The sequence below is a fragment of the Narcine bancroftii genome, chromosome 1 (assembly GCF_036971445.1).
Source record: "Narcine bancroftii isolate sNarBan1 chromosome 1, sNarBan1.hap1, whole genome shotgun sequence".
Classification (NCBI taxonomy): domain Eukaryota; kingdom Metazoa; phylum Chordata; class Chondrichthyes; order Torpediniformes; family Narcinidae; genus Narcine; species Narcine bancroftii.
The window spans coordinates 29,502,640-29,523,565 of record NC_091469.1 but is presented as its reverse complement, the minus strand read 5'-3'; the positions used below and the strand labels follow the sequence as shown (position 1 = coordinate 29,523,565).

The window sequence follows — 20,926 nt, the reverse complement described above, 5'->3', positions numbered from 1 at the left end:
TTGGAAAATTACTGCCAGAGCCTCTGCTATGTCGTCCCTCACTTCTCTCAATGTCCTGGGGAAGATCCCATCTGGTCCCGGAGACTTATCCACCTTTATATTCTTCAAAAGCCTTAAAACTACACGTTTTGTAATCTCTATATTCCCCATATTTACCCAATTTGCTTTTTTTATCTCACATCTCCCAATATCCTTCTCCTTAGTGAATACCGAAGAAAAGAAACTGTTCAATATCTCCCCCATTTCTCTAGGCTCCACACACAGTTTTCCGCTCTGATTTTCTAAGGGACCAATTTTGTCTCTAGCTTTCCTCTTACCATTAACATATTTGTAGAACTCTTTTGGATTAGTTTTCACCCTGCTTGCCATAGTTTCCTCGTACCTTCTTTTAGCTTTCCTAATTCCTCTCTTAAGATTCCTCTTACATTCAATGTATCTTTCAAACATCTCCAGTTTGGTCTAGATTTACCATTTTAGGTACATACTCTGCTAATCTGTTTGCTAATAGTTTAGCTATTATCTTATAATCTGTGTTAAGTAACGATATTGGTCTATATGACGCTGGTGCGAGTGGATCTTTCCCTTGCTTTAGTATTACTGTAATTATTGCTGTTTTACATGAATCTGGTAAGCTTTATTTTATCAATCTGGTTAATTACTTCCAGGAGGGGAGGAATTAATAAATCTTTAAATGTTTTATAGAATTCTATTGGGAATCCATCCTCTCCTGGTGTTTTATTATTTGGTAATTTTTTTATTATCTCTTGTATTTCTACTATTTCAAATGGTTCTGTTAATTTATTTTGTTCCTCTATTTGTAATTTTGGTAGTTCAATTTTGGTTAAAAATTCATCTATTTTCCCTTCATTCCCTTCATTTTCAGTTTGGTATAATTGTTCATAGAATTCTCTAAAGTTTTCCTTAATTTCTTTTGGATTATATGTGATTTGTTTGTCTTTTTTCCTTGATGCCAATACCATTTTCTTAGCTTGTTCTGTCTTAAGCTGCCATGCTAGAATTTTGTGCGTTTTTTCCCCTAATTCATAATATTTCTGTTTTGTCTTCATTATGTTCTTCTCCACCTTATATGTTTGTAATGTTTCATATTTTATTTTTTTATCTGCCAATTCTCTTCTTTTAGTTGTATCTTCCTTCATTGCAAATTCTTTTTCTATATTACTATTTCCCTTTCCAACTGCTCTATTTCCTGATTATAGTCCTTCTTCATCTTGGTTACATAACTTATTATTTGCCCTCTAATGAACGCTTTCATTGCATCCCATAGTATAAACTTATCTTTCACTGATTCCGTATTTATTTCAAAGTACATTTTAATTTGTCTTTCAATGAATTCTCTAAAATCCTGCCTTTTAAGTAGCATGGAGTTTAATCTCCATCTATACATTCTTGGAGGGATGTCCTCTAACTCTATTGTCAATATCAAGGGTGAATGGTCCGATAATATTCTAGCTTTATATTCTGTTTTTCTTACTCTATCTTGCATACGAGCTGATAACAAAAATAGGTCTATTCTTGAATATGTTTTATGTCTACCCGAGTAATATGAATATTCCTTTTCATTTGGGTATTGCTTCCTCCATATATCCAAAAGTTGCATTTCTTCCATCGATTTAATTATAAATTTGGTTACTTTGTTCTTTCTGTTAATTTTTTTTCCCAGTTTTGTCCATATTTGAATCCAAATTCAGGTTGAAATCCCCTCCTATTAATATGTTCCCTTGCGTATCTGCTATCTTCAAAAAAATATCTTGCATAAATTTTTGATCTTCTTCGTTAGGTGAATATACATCGAGTAGATTCCAAAACTCAGAATATATCTGACATTTTATCATTACATATCTCCCTGCTGGATCTAATATTTCCTCTTCTATTTTAATTGGCACATTTTTATTAATTAATATAGCTTCTCCTCTTGCTTTTGAATTATACGACGCTGCTGTTACGTGTCCTACCCAATCTCTCTTTAATTTCTTGTGCTCCAATTCAGTTAAATGTGTTTCTTGCACAAATGCTATATCAATTTTTTTCTTTTTTCAGTAAATTTAGCAGTTTCTTCCCTTTAATTTGGTTATGTATTCCATTAATATTTAAAGTCATATAGTTCAGTGTAGCCATTTCATATTTTGTTTATCTTCACCTTTCCTTCTTATCCATTTCTGCTTTCTTGTTTTGAACACTTTATAAGACAACATTTCTAAAACATAAAACATTTTCCTTGTTCTCCTATTTAAAACTTCTTTAACCCCATTCTCCCCTCCCCCTCCTGAGTTGCCCTTTATCCCTTGTCAGGCAACCACATCTCCCCTCTCCATTTGGATTTGCGAATTCACTCGCAAACGTCAACTGATTTTGTAGTGACCGTAACTCCTCCCCATCCAGCCCCCCCCAGAAAAGATTTCAATTTTCATATGTAACAAAGGTCACTCTTTTAATTCCCTCCTTATTCCCTCTATTCCCTTTTCCTCCCTTATTAATTCTTATCTATACTCTATATATTTTCCTCTAAATACGGATACATTCATGTATACACACTATACATGTATAATATATACACACACACACACACACACACACACACACACACACCCCTCTTTACACACATACATATAGATCGTGGTCATTTTTACTCTCATTACACGTCTTCATCTCTTTGCTTGTTTTGTAGTTGTTCTGCAAATTTCCTTGCTTCCTCTGGATCCGAGAATAGTCTGTTTTGTTGCCCTGGAATAACTATTTTAAGTACCGCTGGGTACTTTAACATAAATTTATATCTTTTTTTCCATAAGATTGTTTTTGCTATATTGAACTCCTTCCTCTTCTTCAGGAGTTCAAAACTTATGTCTGGATAGAAAAAATTTTTTTGACCTTTGTATTCCAGTGGCTTTTTGTCTTCTCTTACTTTCTTCATTGCTTTCTCCAATACATTTTCTCTTGTTGTATATCTTAAGAATTTTACTAAAATGGATCTTGGTTTTTGCTGCGGTTGTGGTTTTGGGGCTAATGTTCTATGTGCCCTCTCTATTTCCATTTCTTCCTGTAATTCTGGTCTTCCTAGGACCCTGGGGATCCAATCTTTTATAAATTCTCTCATATTCTTGCCTTCTTCATCTTCCTTAAGGCCCACTATCTTTATGTTATTTCTTCTATTATAGTTTTCTATTATATCTATCTTCTGAGCTAACAGCTCATGTGCCTCTAACTTTTTTTATTAGATTCTTCTAATTTCTCTTTTGATTCCTCTACTTCCATTTCTACAATTATTTCTCGTTCTTCCATATTTTCCACTCTTTTTCCTATCTCTGACATGGTCATTTCCATTTTGTTCATTTTTTCTTCTGCATTCTTAATTCTTCTTTTTATCTCATTAAATTCTTGTAATTGCCAATCTTGCACTGATTCCATATATTCTTTAAAAAAAGATACATCCATTGTCTTGCCTTTCTCCTCTTCTTCCACTTCTTTCTGTTCTTATTCTTCTTCCTCCTCCTCTGGATTGACCATCTGTTGTTTCCTTGTTTTCTTTTTACCCCCTTCTTTCTTGTTGTCGTTATTGTCTGTGTTCTGCACCTGCTGCTGTGCTGCAGGTGTCTCTCTCAGCTGTGGAGATCGACTCCGCCGCTGTTCCCCCCTCCCGTCAGTGTGTTTTTTTTTCATGCGCGGTTGCGCATTTTTACTCGGCTCTGCGAGCCATTTTTGTAGTCCCGAGCCCGGGACTTCCACTGACCTGCGGGAGCGGGCTTCTCTCTCCGCGGCAGGCCTCTTCGGACAGGTAAGGCCTTCACCTTCTTCTTCCGACATTCTTTCTTCCTCTTTTCTTCCCGTTGTTTTTGACTTTTCTCTCTTCGCTGCCATTTTCTTCTCACCTTTATTTTTACTTTATTATAAATTTTAATCTTGTACCTTTGTGCTTTGTGTGTTTTTTTTTCAACTTTTCGGGAGAGGGCTGGAATTCCCTGACTGGCCACTACTCCATCACGTGACTCCTCCTTCAATTTATAACTTTAGGTGCCTTATACTGAAGCAATCAGATGGTGATTTCCCCTCCCCCACCCTCCTAAAGTATTACCAGCTGACAATATTGGCTTCATTTTGGAAAAAAAAAAATCGATTGTATACTACGCAAGAGAGAAGTGCCATTATGTGGTGTAAAATGAACTTTACTCAACTTTGAAGAACCTTAGACACACTCCAAATCCTAACTCTGCACTATCATTTATGATTACATCAACTGACAAGGTGTACGACTACATTTATTCCATACCTAATGCAAGTCTAGCAGCTACAAGATGTCTTGATCATGCAATTTACACCTGAAGGAATCTGCTTTTGATTTATAAATATACTAAAACAAGAGAAGGATCACTAAAATACATTAGCGTTGACCTAAATGTTTGTTGCAATTTTCCTCAAAGTTCAAGAAATTGAGATTACTTGGAAGATTTACATCCAAAAATGGGCATCATTAGAAAGAATGTTGTTGCTCCTTATACAAGTGGCCAGACAATGTTTGCACAAGTCATGAATAGGCCCTTCCAGGTGGACCCTCCACCTTGAGGGTGGCGGCAGGAGCAGATCTTAACTTGCAGACTCACCAATCAGGTCGCAGCATTGCCTGGTCCACCTGAAAGAACCTATTCATATCCAGAGACAACTTGCAGCACCTCCAGATCTGATGGATGTGGGGCAACTGGTGCTGTAAGGCCACCAGTCATAAATATGTGGCATAGCGATGGCCATCTTCCCTACCCAAAATTTTTCACCCAGGTGAAACCGCTGTGTTTCCTACAACAACTTCAGCTGCGAGGAGGATTATGGGTAGGGAAGACTGCCATTCCTATGCCTCACTTTGAGCCATAGAGTGCTGCCCTGGTGCAGGAGTGGGAGGGGATGTCAGGCAACAAGGCCGGGATGGGGGCTGTCAGGCAGCGGGGCTCATTTAAAAAATGAGCATTATTACACATTTACCTTAATCAGCATTAAAACAGATAATTACCTTGTTGAGGGAACTAACTGCTTCCTATTTGGTGGTTTCTTACCCTACAGTGATAATGCTTCAAAAGTAGGTCTCTGGCTGTCAAGTGTTTAACACACTGAATGGTAATATACATTTCCAAAATATGTATAGTTCAAAAGTGTACATATTTTCAATATTATGTCTTTGAATGCACTCACTTTAAAAATGGTTGATTTTGCATTGTCCAAAGAAAAAGTGAATGAGGAGACATGTATCTCAATTTTTCACTTCATATGCTTTGAATGGAAGAAATTACCATATTCCAGGCAAAGCAACTTTTGTCAAGAATAAAAGGTTGTGACTTCTGCAAAGCCAAACAGTGCTCATTTCATTAAGATTTTTCTTTAAAAGTGAGGAGAATTTAATCTAGAAGGGCAGATTTCTTAATCCCCCAATTTAAGACAATTCAAAAGATACGGAAATTCAATTCCAACTTTTCCTTAATAATGAAAGAAATCAAGATAACTGGCTACCGAATCAAACCTTCCTTTAAGGTAGCAAGACAAAAAAAATGACAACATATCTGATGCAAAATGCATTCCAAAGTCAAATTTCACCAACAGTCACTATAAATACAAAATCTACCGTTTCAGAGAACCACACACATAAATACACCTTTAGATCTCCCCTCCCCCCCTCCCTCCCCCTCCCCCCCTCCCTCCCTCCCCCCTCCCTCCCTCCCCCCTCCCTCGCCCCCTCCTCCCTCCCTCCCTCCCCCTCCCTCCCTCCCTCCCTCTCTCCCTCCCTCCCTCCCCCTCCCTCCCTCTCTCCCTCCCTCTCTCTCTCCCTATATATATGTCATCACACAATGAAAATAAACAAGAAAATTGTGTCATCTACTTTTACACACTGGGTCAGTTCATTTCGTCTTCTTCTCATTCTGTCATTTTAGGGGGTGGAGGTCCACGGTAGGACCTCTCTGTTGTGTTCCATGTACGGTTCCCAAATTTGTTTGAATACTGTGATGTTATTTCTTAAATTATATGTTATTTTTTCCAATGGAATACATTTATTCATTTCTATGTACCATTGCTGTATTCTCAAGTTATCTTCTGATTTCCAGGTTGACATTATACATTTTTTTGCTACAACCAAGGCTATCATAATAAATCTTTTTTGTGCTTCATCCAAATCGAGGCCAAGTTCTTTACTACTTATATTACTTAGAAGAAAGATCTCTGGATTTTTTCGTATTTTTTTTGTGATTTCAGACAACAGGTTAAAGTGAATTTTATTCTGCATTTGAATCAGTTCAACGTCTCTTTATCCCTTAATGACTTTCTCCATAATGTAAAGAAGCTCATAGCTACTGATTAAACAAAGATTTGGAACACTTCTAAAAATTAAAATCGAGCCAACAATTATTTAAATAGCTTCAGTTATTGGTTTTGCAAGGTATAAATTAAGGAATTTGAATGAGACAGGTAAATGGGAGTGCAGACCTGCTATTTACTGAATGCCATAACCAGCTGAAAATACCCCATTCTTGTTCCAATGTCATTATCAGTAAAACAGCCACTCACTAGCAATACTTTTGTTTTATACTCCAGGAATGTTTTAAGCAACTCGTACACAAGTTAAAAATCAAGCACTTTGAGACAATAAACTGAGACTCTTTTGGAATAAATCCCGATAGCTGACAGAGGGGAACCTATTCCATCAATTTGAACAAAATCTCAAAACAGACTAGAGAAATTAAAATAGTTTTAGAAACAGTTTTCCATTTGACTGTTTCATTGCTTTAACATAGATCTGTGGGTTGAAAAGCCTAGTTTTATATTGCAAATTTCATTTAAACAATGAAGAGGTACTCACGCCTTGCTTTTCCTCTTTCTTGTACGAAGCAGTTTCTAGTTTGGCCTCATACTCTGCTTGTACTTGATCCCTTTTTCTTAGAACATTCTAAATAAGAATTAAAAATAGACTTGAATATGAGGTTATCTGTAATCAACTGACAGCTGCGCTAATCTTTCGAAGTTGGATTACCAGACTGCAACAATTAAGATAATTGCTTTCACTCCAAAGCAATCATAGTACATGGAAATAAAGCTCTTTCCAGATAAATCTTAATAAATCAGTTGATGTAGAACTACAAACATTACTGAAATATTTTGTCTCAGACTCAGCAATATGAAAAACTTGAAATCCAACAAACTGCACTTCAATTCCTTTACAGACCTCAAGAACAAAAAAGATGCCAAATAAGCACTTATTGTGGATTCAAAAGATAATGTCAACCACATTGGAAAGCATTTTTCAAGTGAAATACACATCACTCCAAGTACAATGCACAATTTTCCCCAGAGCAACCTTCAGGATACTAGCATTCTCCTCAGCAGAATACAAAAGGATTAGACTTGCTCCATTGCATTGTGGACAATTTTAGGTCTCCTCACCTAGGAGTGATATACAGTGACCTAGTTTCTGATTGCTTCATCATTTGGTACAAGTTCTGTTTCCCTCACTTCTTTCAAAGTCAATAGGTTGTTTTCCATGCTCCCTTTAAAGTCAAAGGTTTAGTTCCCACTCTCATTTTCAACTATTAGATTCTTTAGAAAAGAATGTGTTGCCCCCAACTTCCCACGTGCTGCAATCAGAACAATGAACTGCCCTAACTGTTGCCTCCATTACCCAATTCCTCAGTTAATTAACTAGCTTAATTAAAGAAACTTGCCATTCTTGCTTTGCTGGGAGCAAACTCCTGCTCAGCCACTACTTGACAAAGCCACAATGTTCCATTCGGTCTCTGAGCCACTGGCCGCTTTAACAGTTGTCCCACTTTTTACACGTCCTTATTATCTCAATTGCTCCCTAGCCCTAATCAATTAACTCAATTGCACCCTCCTGACTCCAACTAAAAAAGGTAATTCCTTACCTTTTCAAACCTCCCCCTCAGCTGTGCCAACATCACACGCCTGCACAGTCTGCCCCCTCTTTTCCAGACTTTAAATAAATAGATAAGAGGAGCTAACAAGATATTTCCTCGGACCTTGCGGGAAGGCTCCTCCAGAGGTCCTGGCAGATGCATTTTAAAATGTCCTTAACCACAAGTGAGGTGCCAGAGGATTGGAGAGTAGATCACTGTTGTTTAAAAAAAAGGCATCAAAAATAACCCAGGAAATTATAGGCTGGTGAGCTGGACATCAGTCGTAGATAAGTTATTGGAAGGTGTTCAAAGAGTTTGGATATACAGGTATTTGGATGGTCAGGGACTGATTAGGGAGAGTCAAAGTGGCTTTGTGCATAGTTGCTCATGTGTAACCAATCTGGTAGAATTTTTCAAGGAGGTTACCAGAAAAGGTTGATGAAGGAAAGGCTATGGATGATCTCTATGTAGATTTCAGCAAGGCCTTTTGAGGAAGCCCCACATGGGAGGCTAGTCAGGAAGGTTCAGTCACTCTGTATTTGTTGTGAGGTAGTAAGCAAGATTCAATATTAGCTTTATGAGAGAAACTAGAGAGTAGTATGGATGATTGCATCTCTGACTGGGGACCTGTAACTTGTGGTGTACCTCAAGGATTGGTGCTGGGTCCACTGTTTGTCATCTATATCAATGATCTGGATGATAATGTGGTAAAGTGGATCAGCAAGTTTGCAGATGACACTAAGATTGGAGGTGTTGTCAACCAAGGCAGCTTTCAAAGCTTGCAGAAGGATCTGGACCAGCTGGAAAAATGGGCTGAAAAATGGCAGATGGAATTTAATACAGACAATTGTGATGTGTTGCATTTTGGAAGGACAAATCAAGATAGGGCGTACACGTCAAATGGTAGGGCACTGAGGAGTGTAGTAGTAAAGAGGGATCTGGGAACACAGAAACATTATTCCCAGAAAGTGGTACCATAGGTCGATAGGGTCATAAAGTGTTGAGTATAGGAGATGGGATGTAATGGTAAAGTTGTACAAAATATTGGAGGGGCCAAATTTGGAATATTGTGTGATTTTGGTCCCTAACTACAGGAAAGGCATCAATAAAATTGAAAGAGCGCAGAGAAGATTTACTAGGATATTGCCAGGACTTGAACTAAATTACAGGGAAAGGTTGTGTAGAAGAATGAGGAGATTTAACAGAGGTAAACAAAGTTCTAATGGGTTTTGAGAGAGTACATGAAAGAAGGCATTTTCTAGCAAGGTTAGGTGAGATGCAAATCAGAGAACATGAGTTAAGGGTGAAAGGGGAATATCTTCAGAGAGTGGTGGGAGTATGGAACAGACTGCCAGCTGAAGTGATGAATGTGGGCTCAAATTCAACATTTATGAAAATTTTGGACAGTTATATGGAGGGCACACGCATGTGTACACGCAGAGTGGAAGGTGCTTGGACAAGCTGCCAGATGTAGTAGAGGAAGCAGATACTCTAGTAGCATTTAAGAAGCTTATGGACAAATACACATCAAGATGATGGAAAGATATTCATCATGTGCAAATAGTAGAGTTTTTGCCTGATTTGGACATCGTGTTCAGCAGAAACACAAAGGACAAATGGCCTGCTCCTGTGTTGTACTGTCCTTGGTTCTATGCATGTTTCTCTCCCAGCCAAGCAGTGTAGGACAAGGGGTCACAGCCTGAAAGTATCAGTCATTTGGAATCAAATGAGGAAATGTTTCTTCTGAGTGGAGAATATTTGGAATTTTCTATCTCCATCTGAGGACTGATGGTTTGGTAAATCAATAGATTTCTGGGTATTCAAGGAAAGTCAAAAGGTTTTGGGAATAAGGCATGAAAATGGTGCTAAGGTAGATTGCCACAAATTTATTGAATTGTTGAGCAGTTCCAAGGCACCAAACAGCCTTCTCCTTCTGTTTCTTATCCTAAATTCTTGCAAAGAATTGTCAGTTGTAAAATTATTGTCATTTGTAAGCAGCTCAAAGTCACTGCACTAAAACATGGAAGATTGTCAGATTTTGTTTTTTTATTTACAATGCTCAAAAACAGTTAAAATGGATACTCATGAATCTGAACAGAATTTGAAAAGTAAATAATATTAAAAGGATCAATTCCATTGGGGCAAAAAGTTAGATTTGGCCATTGACATATCAAAGAATAGCCACAAATTCCATCCATTCCATTTGAGAAATAATTCAAGCATCAAACAAAGAACTGTAGATGTACATGGAATAGTATTTCTGAGCTTTGCAATCAAAAAAGTCATTTGGTGGATAAAAGGCATCACTTACTTTCATTGATTCCACATAGAGGACATATTCTCGAAGCACAGGAAGAAAGTCTTCAGACATGCCCTCTGAGAGTTCTTCCAAGGCTACACAGCAGCTGCCAATGCAATTTGATGCACCACTGAGAGGCTGGTTTAGTTGCTCTTCTGCAGCAGACCAGGTGAAATAAATGGGTCCGTACTCTCGAAGTTCCACCAAATATTCTGAAGTAATACATAGTAAGGAAATATGAACTTAAAAACATTTTTAAGAATCAATTACAGTGAAGATACCAGATACACTAAAATCCCTGTTGTCTGGAATTCAAGCAACCAGCAGCCTCAAGCAACTGGCAAAAAAAAAACACCATGGAGAAAATAAATGGGTTAAAAAAAGTTTAAAATTGGAGCCCCCAAGTGGTTAGTTCACCCATCATGCCACACACAATCTCAAAGAATTGGCAAATTCACTTACCTGGCATCTACCAATCCCCATAGGGTATCAGATATGAGGTGGTGGGGGGGGTTACTATACTTAAATAGATACATGTTAATTTACCCACATTTATAATTTTTCACTTGTGTCAACCTCTGTGGCCCAGAAAGGTAGGGATAAAAGGAGAAGGACAATAGTTATAGGGGATTCAATGGTTAGGAGGACAGAAAGAAGTTTTTGTGGACACGGTAAGTAAAACCAGATAGTGGTTTGCCTCCCTGGTGCGCATTCAGATCATCCTAAAAGGGGAGGCTGTGGTACATGTTGGTACCGATGATGTTGGAAGGAAGGAGGAAGTGGTCCTGCAGAATGAGTATAGGGAGTTGGGTAGGGAGCTTAAAAGGAGGACCACTAAGGGGGTAATCTCTGGATTGCCTCCTGTGCCACCTGACAGTGAGGGCAGAAATAGAATAAGGTGGAGGTTAAACACATGGCTAAAGAGGTGGAGTAAGAGACAGGATTTCAAGTTCTTGGACCACTGGGACCTTTTTTGGTGAAGATGGGACCTACACTGTAATGATGGGTTACATCTTAATCGCAGAGGGACCAGTCTCCTTGTGGGGGCATTTACTAGGGCTGTCAGGGAGGGTTTAAACTAGTATGGTTGGGGACAGGGTTTCAAGTTAGAAAGAACAGCAGGGAGAGAGAGGGTTTGTAGGCTAAGAGACAAGTTTAAATAATTTGAGGGAGGAACAGCAGGAAGTAGTAAAAATGTTGTAGTCTAAATTGTGAGTATGGTAGAGAGGAGGATATGCAGAAGGTAGGATGTAGGAGATCCTGGAGATGTATTTATTTTAATGCGAGGAGCATAGTAAGGAAGCTGGATGAGCTAAAGGTGTGGATTGACATGTGGCATTATGATGTTGTGGCCATTAGTGAGATGTGGTTGAAGGAAGATTGTGACTGGCAGTTAAATGTTCCAGGATTTCGCTGCTTTAGATGTGACAGAGTTGGTGGATTAAGAGGGGGAGGTGTGGCATTACTTGACAGGGAGGATATTACAGCAGTGCTGAGGCAAGATAGACTGGAAGGCTCGTCGAGGGAGGCAGTGTGGGTAGAGCTGAAAAATAAGAAGGGGGAGGTTACTATTATGGGGTATATTATAGGCCTCCAAATGGGGAAAGGGAAGTAGAAGAGCAAATGTCCAAGGAAATAGACGAGATGTGCAGTAGAAATAGGGTGGTGTTGGTTGGGGCTTTCAATTTTCCAAACATAGATTGGGAAACAGAGTCAGTAAAAGGGCAGGATGGCTTAGTATTTATGCATTGTGTTCAGGATTGCTTTTTGCAGCAATAGGTTGAGACACCAACTAAAGGGGGAGCGGTGTTAGATCTGTTGTTTGGGAATGTAATGGAGCAGGTGACAGAGGTAAGCGTTGGAGAGAACTTCGGATCCAGTGATCACAGGTCCATTAGCTTTAGCTTAATGATGGAACAGGATAGGTCAGGTCCGAGGTTGAAGGTCTTTGAGTGGGGGGAAGGCCAGATTTGGAGATATGAGAAGGGATTTGCAGATAGCTGTGTCGGCTGATCTTTTTGCCGGAAAGGATGTAGAGGAAATTTGGGAGGCATTTAGGGGTGAGATTTTGAGAGTACAGGATCTTTATGTTCCAGTCAAGCTGAAAGGGAAGATTAAAGGTTTGAGGGAGCTGTGGTTTTCTGGTGAAATTAAGAAGATGGTTCGGGACAAGAGGGAGGCCCATACCGAATATTAAAAAAAACAAGGGATTGAGGAGATATATGGTCATTACTTAGATTGCAGGAAGAACCTTAAGAGGGAAATTAGAAAGGCAAAAAGGTATGAGGTGTCCATAGCTAATAAGGCGAATCCCAAGGGTTTTTACAGATATGTGAATAGTAAAAGGAGGATTAAGGATAGGTCCACTGGATGATAGGACCAGTGAACTATGTCAGGAACTGTACGAGATGGGAGAAATATTGAACAATTTTTTCTCATCCATATTCAAGAGGGAAAGGGACATTGGGCTATACGAGACAAGAGGCAAAGGGCTTAGTTATGGAGAGGATAGGGATTAGTATGGAGAGGGTTTTGGAGCTTCTAAGGTCAATTAAGATGGATAAGTCTCCTGGTCCTGATGGAATTTTTCCCAGGACTTTAAGGGAGGTCAGGGAACAAATAGCATGGGCATTGACAGTGATTTTTCAAAGATCACTGGAGGAGGGGGTGATAGCACAGGATTGGAGGGTTGCAAATGTAGTTCCGTGGTTCAAAAAAGGCATTAGGTGTAGGCCAAGCAATTATCGGCCAGTAAGTTTGACTTCGGTGGTGGGGAAGGTTATGGAGGGTATTCTTCGAGATAATATATACATATCTGGATAGGCAGAGATTGATTAGGGGCACCCAGCATGGGTTTGTAAAAAGGACATGTTTGACAAACCTTGTTGAGTTTTTTGAGGAAGTGACGAGGAAGTGACAAAAAAGGTGGACGAAGGTAGAGCGGTTGATGTAATCTACTTGGATTTTAGTAAGGCTTTTGATAAGGTTCCACATGAAAGGTTAATAAGGAAGGTTCAGTCACTAGGAATTAGTAGAGAGATTGTGTCATGGGTTCAGAGGTGGCTGGAAGATAGACAGCAGAGAGTCATGGTGGACAACTGTCTGACAGGTTGGAAGCCTGTGACAAGCAGAGTGCCTCAGGGATCGGTGCTGGGTCCCTTGTTGTTTATCATTTATATTAATGATTTAGAGGAGGGTGTGGTTAACTGGTTAAAAGCAAATATGCAGATGATACGAAAATAGGGGGAGTGGTGGATAGGGAGGTAGATTTTCTTGGATTACAGAAGGATTTGGTTTGTTTGGAAGAGTGGGCTGAAAGGTGGCAGATGGAAATCAATGTAGACAAGTGTGAGATGTTGCATTTCGGTAAAAATAACCAGAATAGGACATATACAGTTAAGGGGAGGGCATTGAGGCACGCAGAGGAGCAGAGGGACTTGGGGGTTATGGTACAGAGTTCACTGAAGGTGGATTCCCATGTAGACAGGGTGGTTAAGAAGGCATATGCTGACCTTCATGAATCATAGTATAGAGTATAGGAGCTGGGAGGTGATGCTGCAGCTGTTTAAGGCATTGGTGAGGCCAGGTTTGGAGTACTGTGCTCAGTTCTGGTCTTCAAATTATAGAAAGGATTATAGATAAGATGGAGTGGGTGCAAAGAAGGTTTACAAGGATGTTGCCTGGCTTACAGCATCTGGATTACAGGGAGAGATTAAGGAGACTGGGACTTTATTCATTGAAACGTAGACGGTTGAGAGGGGACTTGATAGAGGTATTTAAATTTATGAAAGGAATAGATAGACTAGACATAAACAGACTCTTTCCCCTGAGGGCAGGGAAAGTTGGAACAAGACACCATGAGTTAAGGGTAAGGGGGCAACACTTTAGGAGAACTATTAGCGGTGGCTTTTTCACTCAGCAAGTGGTGGCAGAATGGAATGACCTTCCGAATGAGATAGCTGTGGCAGGGTCCCTTCTGTCATTTAAGAGAAGGTTGGATATGTACATGGAGGTGAAGGGGTTGGAGAGTTATTGGTGGAGAGCGGGAGGTTTGAGCTAGTGGAGTTGTTCTGGTGAACCGGTGCGGACTCGAAGGGCCGACATGGCCTGTTTCTACTCCGTAAATGGTTATAACTCTATCTGCAAAATATTTTTTTTTCCCCAAAGTGAGATTTCCCTCTGAGAGCCAAGTGAACCACCCTCAACTGCAAAACTTGTGCTTTAACTTACCATCTACTAATGAGAAGAGAATATTTGACTAACTCCTCCTACAATTCATCCAGAGAACCTAACACATTTGCCATGAGAAAATAATTGACTTGAACATGCAGCCAATAGCTGTATTCCCCTGCAAACAAATTAACCGAGTACCAGTTAGCCAGTTCCCATTGTTCATCATTAGACTTAAAGACTCTTGCTCTTCAATCTCCTATTGTGTCATTGATCTGTTCTAAAGATTAGCCCAACTAGACAAACATGAGCAGATGCTGACTTTTATACTACAGACTTGCAATTGACCAGCTTTAACATAGACTGCCTCCTCAACCACAGATCGTCAGAGTTGACATTTGCAATACAAGATGTGCTTGGTGTTTTAGAGTACCCACTCTTTTGGCTATTGCCCCTTTAGGACTCTAGTCAAAGTTTCTGAACCCTCTTCCCAGTATAGTAGTCATTTAATTAGTTTCTTCCATTCTTCCCTCCTACCCACTACATAAAAACAAAAAATTTATGATTTTTGTCCGTGGCCCACATTAAATGTGCTGTGACCCCCAAATGAGGATGGCTACTTTTGAGAATGAAGGATCCAAGTATTTTTGTGCTCAAGGAACACATACCCTAATACTAAATGTAAAATCAACATTGACCTTGATATCACCACTGCGAGACATCAAGGCTCACTAACACCTCACACCTGAAACCAAGCCACGTCAGAAAAGGAGATCCATGCCCAACTGGCTAGACCATCAGTGGGAAACCTCGCATTTTACAATTGACTACAAAACTCTGAAAATTAAACTATGGTTATCACAATACAAAATGAAACTTGATGTCTGCAAGGGGCAACAAAGAAGGTTCCCAGACTTCCATCATATTACATCGCAAAGATTTGAGTCTTATTTTTCACATCACCACTGACCACCACCATTCCCCCTCAATAATTCTCCATTTCAAACTTGTAACTGGACTCTCCTTGAAACTCTGGTGTGCACGATTAAAAAGGTCCATTTAGTGGACTTCACAAAATTATCAAAATTAAACCTGTGTGTAACCTGTAACCCCAGTTTCAAAATCAGTGAACAACATCTTACCCGTTTGTTCTTTAACTATCCTCTGTGCAATTCGATCAATTGTTCCCAGCTTCTGAGCAAACATATCCAAATAATCCCCCATAGCAGCAAACTCCAAAGGACGGCTTCTTAGTTTGTAACCTCCTGTAACATATTTTACAGACTCGCCCATCTTTGTAATAAAAGCTAGGCCTTGCTTTTTATAAGAATTCAGATCCTACAAGAAAAATCAAAAACACACACAAATCTGTTGAAAATTACTTAAAAAGACAAATTTCTGAAGAATTGGTGATGCAAGTGTACTTGAAGAGAAGTTCTCAAAAACAAAAAAAGCAATCATCTTCCCAAAATAGTCCTTGAATTGAATTTACTTGTATTTGAAAAATAGATTTCAATAGTTTAAAAGAGTATTTTTCAGGCTATAGGAAAGGAAAGGGCAGTGAACTAATTGGATATTTCTTTCCAAGAGGCAAGCTAAACAATCGATCATTCTGCATCAGTCTGTGCTGCCAGATCAGACTTGATTCCATTATTCATCCAATGATCACTTTTTTTTTTCCTTTCATCAAGTAGAGTTCAAATGAGAAAAGAAAGAAAAATAGCTGAACATATCCTATATCAACTGCAGAGAAAAAAAGGTCAAGAACATCAAACATGCAAACTATTTCCATGACTTAACTCCTGGTACAAAATGTTTACCATCACATAAACCAAAAAGTCACAAACTTTATTAATCAACCAGATACTTTACATCCTTTTTGATATTTGTTTTACTCACAAAAATATAATCTAAATTTCCCAATTTTAAAATTTCAAAATCAAAACTCTTTTGTCACAAGTTCCAGAAATTGAGAGAAATAGGAGAATTTTTGATGCCTTTCCTTGTACAAAATAATGAACACCCTTCTGCTGTTACCCCAAATCAGATTAGTTTACTTTTATAAAATTAGAGCCGCTTCACCAGGGATGCTGTTGTGGTCTTTTCAATCCAGGGCCATTCAGGATTGGAGCAGAAATTGGCCTAAATGGTGCAATGTAGAATGAGGTCGAAGAATCTCATGACAGGTACTTCTTCAAAGTACTCCATCCAGCAGGCTGATTTCCCGGTTTTTGGTTATTGTCCCTTGTAGCAGTGAATAAGAGGACCAATGGCATCAACTGACTGGTGAACTCAAGTTAATTTTGCCAACATCAATTCTTTGGGTCACAGTTTTAAAAAAAAAAGGAGCTCAGTCTTCATTTGAGGCAATTGAAAGTTCCAATTCATGAATACCTTGTGATTTATTTCCTAGCCATTCTCAATCCAGTTCTGGTGCTTTCCAAGAATATATCCACACATGCTCACTATGGTGGGTTTTAGTAGTAAAATATTATTGGCATTGGCAAAGATGTTTCTTGCTATATGCTTTTTCAATATTTGGCCCTGGCACTGAAATTGCCTCAGAAAGTCACAAGGGCCAAAGGTCACAAAGTCTCAGTTACCTCCTCCAGTGGAGCCAAAACTCTCCCTGAATCATCAGGACCTTCCTGGGTGCTGTCTGCATGGAGTTTGCACATTCACTCAGAATTACATAGGTTTACTTCAGATGCCCCAGTTTCCTCTCATATCACAAAGACCTGCATATTGGTAGGACAATTGGTCATTGCAAATTACCCCAAGCATGTGAGTGGTAGAATCTGGTGAAAAATGAGTGAGAACATGAGGAAAATAAAAGTGTAAATGTGCACTTTATGTTTGACATGGATTGAGTGGTTCGTGTCCAATTCCATGCTGTTTGACAATGATCTTGTTTGTGTGTGATGAGTGAGCAATGCTGCATTTTGAAAGTCATTTAAAATTATAGGATGTTTTACAGGAATTGTTTTTCAATGTTTCTGCATCATTAAATAATCCTGCAACAATTTAATTCAAATATTGAACAACTCTTTCTCCTTACACAACCACCAGCAAACTACTCAAAAATTAGACTTTAACCAGATACCTTTGCAGTAAGAAAAACATTGAAGTGATCATTAAAGGAAAGAACAGGATGATCTGAGATTCTCTTCAGAAACTTGTCCAATGCCTTCCTTCTAGTCTCCACAAAGTCTTCTGAAAAGCGATCCACAACTCCCTTCACTACAAACTTTTCTGGCAAAGGCTGGATGAAAAGAAATCTAAAATTACAACGGAAATTATTGATTTTACAAATCTCTTCTGCATTCAAAGTACATTTAAAATTGAAGAACACATTTACCCATGTACAAACTTCAGGAGAAAGGCTTTAATTATGAAGAGGCTCAACAAAAAAATACCTGGAGATGTTTCCTCAAGTAAAAATACTAAGAGCAAAAAAAAAGTCACTACATGAGGGAAGGAACATGGGAGAAACTTCAACTCCAAGAGCCATCATCATGAGGAACTTGTTAGAGGGCAAAGTAGAGAGCTATCCAAGAAGAAAGTGTTAAGTTAAGAAAGTTTCCATAAACCAAATGTGGTGTTGCCAAATCAAAAGCAATTCCATGTTAAGTTTAACAATACAACTTCTTTTGGTTTCAACTTTGAAGCAATAGCCTTTTCCTGCAATTTGGTATACAAAAATACCCTATAACCAGAATAGAAGGGAGTGGAGAGAATCATCAAATCATCCAAATTCCATTTTTACAGAATTTAAATTTTCAACAAGTTGGTAGTTTATTACAACAGTGATAAGGGTAGAAGACAGAATCTAAATTAAGCAATACACTTAATAAAATAAATATAAATTAGCACATCACTATCTGGACAAAGCCAAGAAGGCAGTATTAATGTGTCTAGTTATTTCTACAAAAGTCCACCAATTTGACCAAACAATTGAAATGGAACACCTTTGGTAAATGGAAGTCATCATATGCATGGGAAACTACTTCGGGTGCCCAGACTGAATCGCCCATTAAAAGATGAAAGTTAAAAATTTAATTTAGAAGCTGATTATTAGAATTAATAGATGCACGTGTAGCATTATGAAGGATATTTGTATTACCATAGAACCAAAGTTGTAAATGCAATGCAAATCCATGACCAGCTTATTGTTCTACTACTTACCTGTTCAGTATGGAAATAAAAACAAAGACCATTAAAACAAATTGTTCATAACAGATTTTCTCCAGCATCATTAAGGGAAATCATTTCCTAGCTACTGCAAAGTTTGCATCAATGGAGACAAGTTAAAACATGTTACAGAAGAGACCGCTGTTCAGACATTAGATTTCAGTGCAATCCAATTATCAGAAGCCCAAAAATACCAGGTCCATATGACATTAGCCATTTTGATACCACAGGCAAGCAGTGACCCTACTTTGTCCTGGTGAAATTCCCAGGAATTCAGGACCTCCCGGGCCTTTCACACCATGGTCCAAATTCCTGAGAATTTGCCCTCCTAGGTAATTTAGGAGGGGTCCTGACCCCAACCGATATGTTATGCACTCTCAGAAGAGTTAAGTTCACCCCTGTCCAGTAGCCCCCCTCCCTCACCAGCCCACACCCATCCCTCCCCCTGTGCTTTGGCACGTCAGGATGGCAGCATAATGCAGGATGAATGGCTGACTTAGTTTCCCCATAATCTCTCATGCAGCTGGAATGGCCATTCATCCTGCATTGTGCTGCCGACACGACATGCCAAAGTGGCCTACTGTTTCAGGAGGTAGGTCTCTGACGTCATGAGACTGCCCCTGCTTGGCTATTTGCCTTTTCCCACTGCAGAGAGAGGACAGTCCAGTTTCCTGGGGCTGCAACCAACCCATTTAAAATTCCCAGGTCGACCTTTACACACTGCAGGTTCAAGGGAGGGTTCCCAAGAAAATTTCTGAGAATCTTAATTTTACACTGCAATATGAAAAGACCTTCTGAAGAAGGATTTTTTGTTTGTTTCCCCCTTCCCCCCCATCTCCTTTTATAAAAAAAAGCTACTATGCAAATGTGTAAAAGATATAAAAATAACTGATGCTATAGCTATACATCTGAATGAACACAAGAAATAGGAAAAGGAGTAAGCCATCTGGCCCATCAAGCCTGCTCTGCCATTAAAGGAGATCATGGCTGATCTGATGATGTATAGGCTCACCTCCACAAATCTGCCTTTTCCCCATCCCTTAATAGCCCAATGTAAAAATCGATCCCACATGTATGTACTGAGGTAGCGCCACAAAGGACAGCGAATTCCACAGATTCACCACTCTTTTGGAAAAGCAGTTCCTCATCTCAGTCCCAATCTACTCCCCTGAATCTTTAGACTACTCCCTCCGGTAGACAGTTAGCGGACAGGTAGGGACAGCTGTTGAGTAGTCTCCCACCAATGAAAAAAAAATTTAAAACTATCTCCATCTTATCCATGTCTTCCAATTTAAAAAAAACATTTACATACATACACATTTCATTAAGATTCCCCCCCTCATTCTACTAAATTCAGTCCAAGATTACTCAATCTCTCCTCATAGGCTACCTCCTTATCTCAGAAATCAACCTGGTGAACCTTCTCTGCACCGTCTCCAAAGCCAGTACATCCTTCCTCAAGCAAGGAGACAGACCAGAACTAAGCAGTATTCCAGATGTGGCCTCACCAATCCTTGTAAAATTACAGCATAACCTCCCTGCCCCTAAATTCAATCCCTCTAGCAATGAAGGCCAACATTCCACTTGCCTTCTTGATGGCCTCCTGCACCTCCAAACCATCCTTTTGCAATTCGTGCACAAGCTCTCCCAAATCTTTCTGCACAGCAGCATGCTGCAATCACTTGCCATTTAAATAATAATCTGATCTTCCTTTTTCCTTCCAAAGTGGATAACCTCATATTTACCAATAGTGTACTCCATCTGCCAAGCCCTAGCACACACACTTAACCTATTTATATCTCTCTGCAGACTCTCCATATCCACTGCACAATTTGTTTTTCCACTCAGTTTAGAGTCAACAAACTGTTAATGAATATTGTGAAAAGTTGTAGGCCCAGCATCGACTCCTGTGGCACACCATGCACTAATGATTGCCAACTAGAAAACATCCTTGTATCCCAACTTATTTTTATTGTTCGACCAATCCTCTATCCATGTTAATACATCACCCTCAACTCTATCCATCCTCATCTTTTAGGTGGCACCTTATTGAACACCTTCTGGAAATCCAGATAAACAACATCCATCTACTCCCCTCTATCGACCGTGCTCGTAATATCCTCACAGGACTCCAGTAAATTTGTCAAACAGGACCTGCCTTTGCTGCCCAATAGATCCATTTCACTCCAGATGCCTCATTTTTTCTTTATTTATAGATTCAAACATTTTCCCTCAACAGATGCTAAACTAACCGACCTATAGTTCCCTACCTTTTCCATACTTCTTTTGAATAGTGGCATGACATTCATCATCTTGCAAGTCGCCAGGACTTGCCCAGAGAATTTTGGCAAATTATCATAAAGCC

The 20,926-nt window shown here is 39.2% G+C and overlaps 1 protein-coding gene across 10 annotated transcripts in view; it reads right to left on the bottom strand.

The window, feature by feature from the left end:
- snx30 (sorting nexin family member 30) overlaps positions 1 to 20,926 on the bottom strand; it is a 201,825-nt gene that overhangs the window by 114,010 nt on the left and 66,889 nt on the right. For all 10 annotated transcript variants that reach the window (XM_069923300.1, XM_069923328.1, XM_069923337.1 and 7 more), the window contains 4 exons: positions 17,474 to 17,632; positions 15,513 to 15,708; positions 10,213 to 10,412; positions 6,851 to 6,937 (listed from right to left, as the gene is read on the bottom strand). In XM_069923300.1, the coding sequence (XP_069779401.1) occupies positions 6,851 to 6,937; positions 10,213 to 10,412; positions 15,513 to 15,708; positions 17,474 to 17,632 (642 nt within the window). The remainder of the gene's footprint in view (positions 1 to 6,850; positions 6,938 to 10,212; positions 10,413 to 15,512; positions 15,709 to 17,473; positions 17,633 to 20,926) is intronic.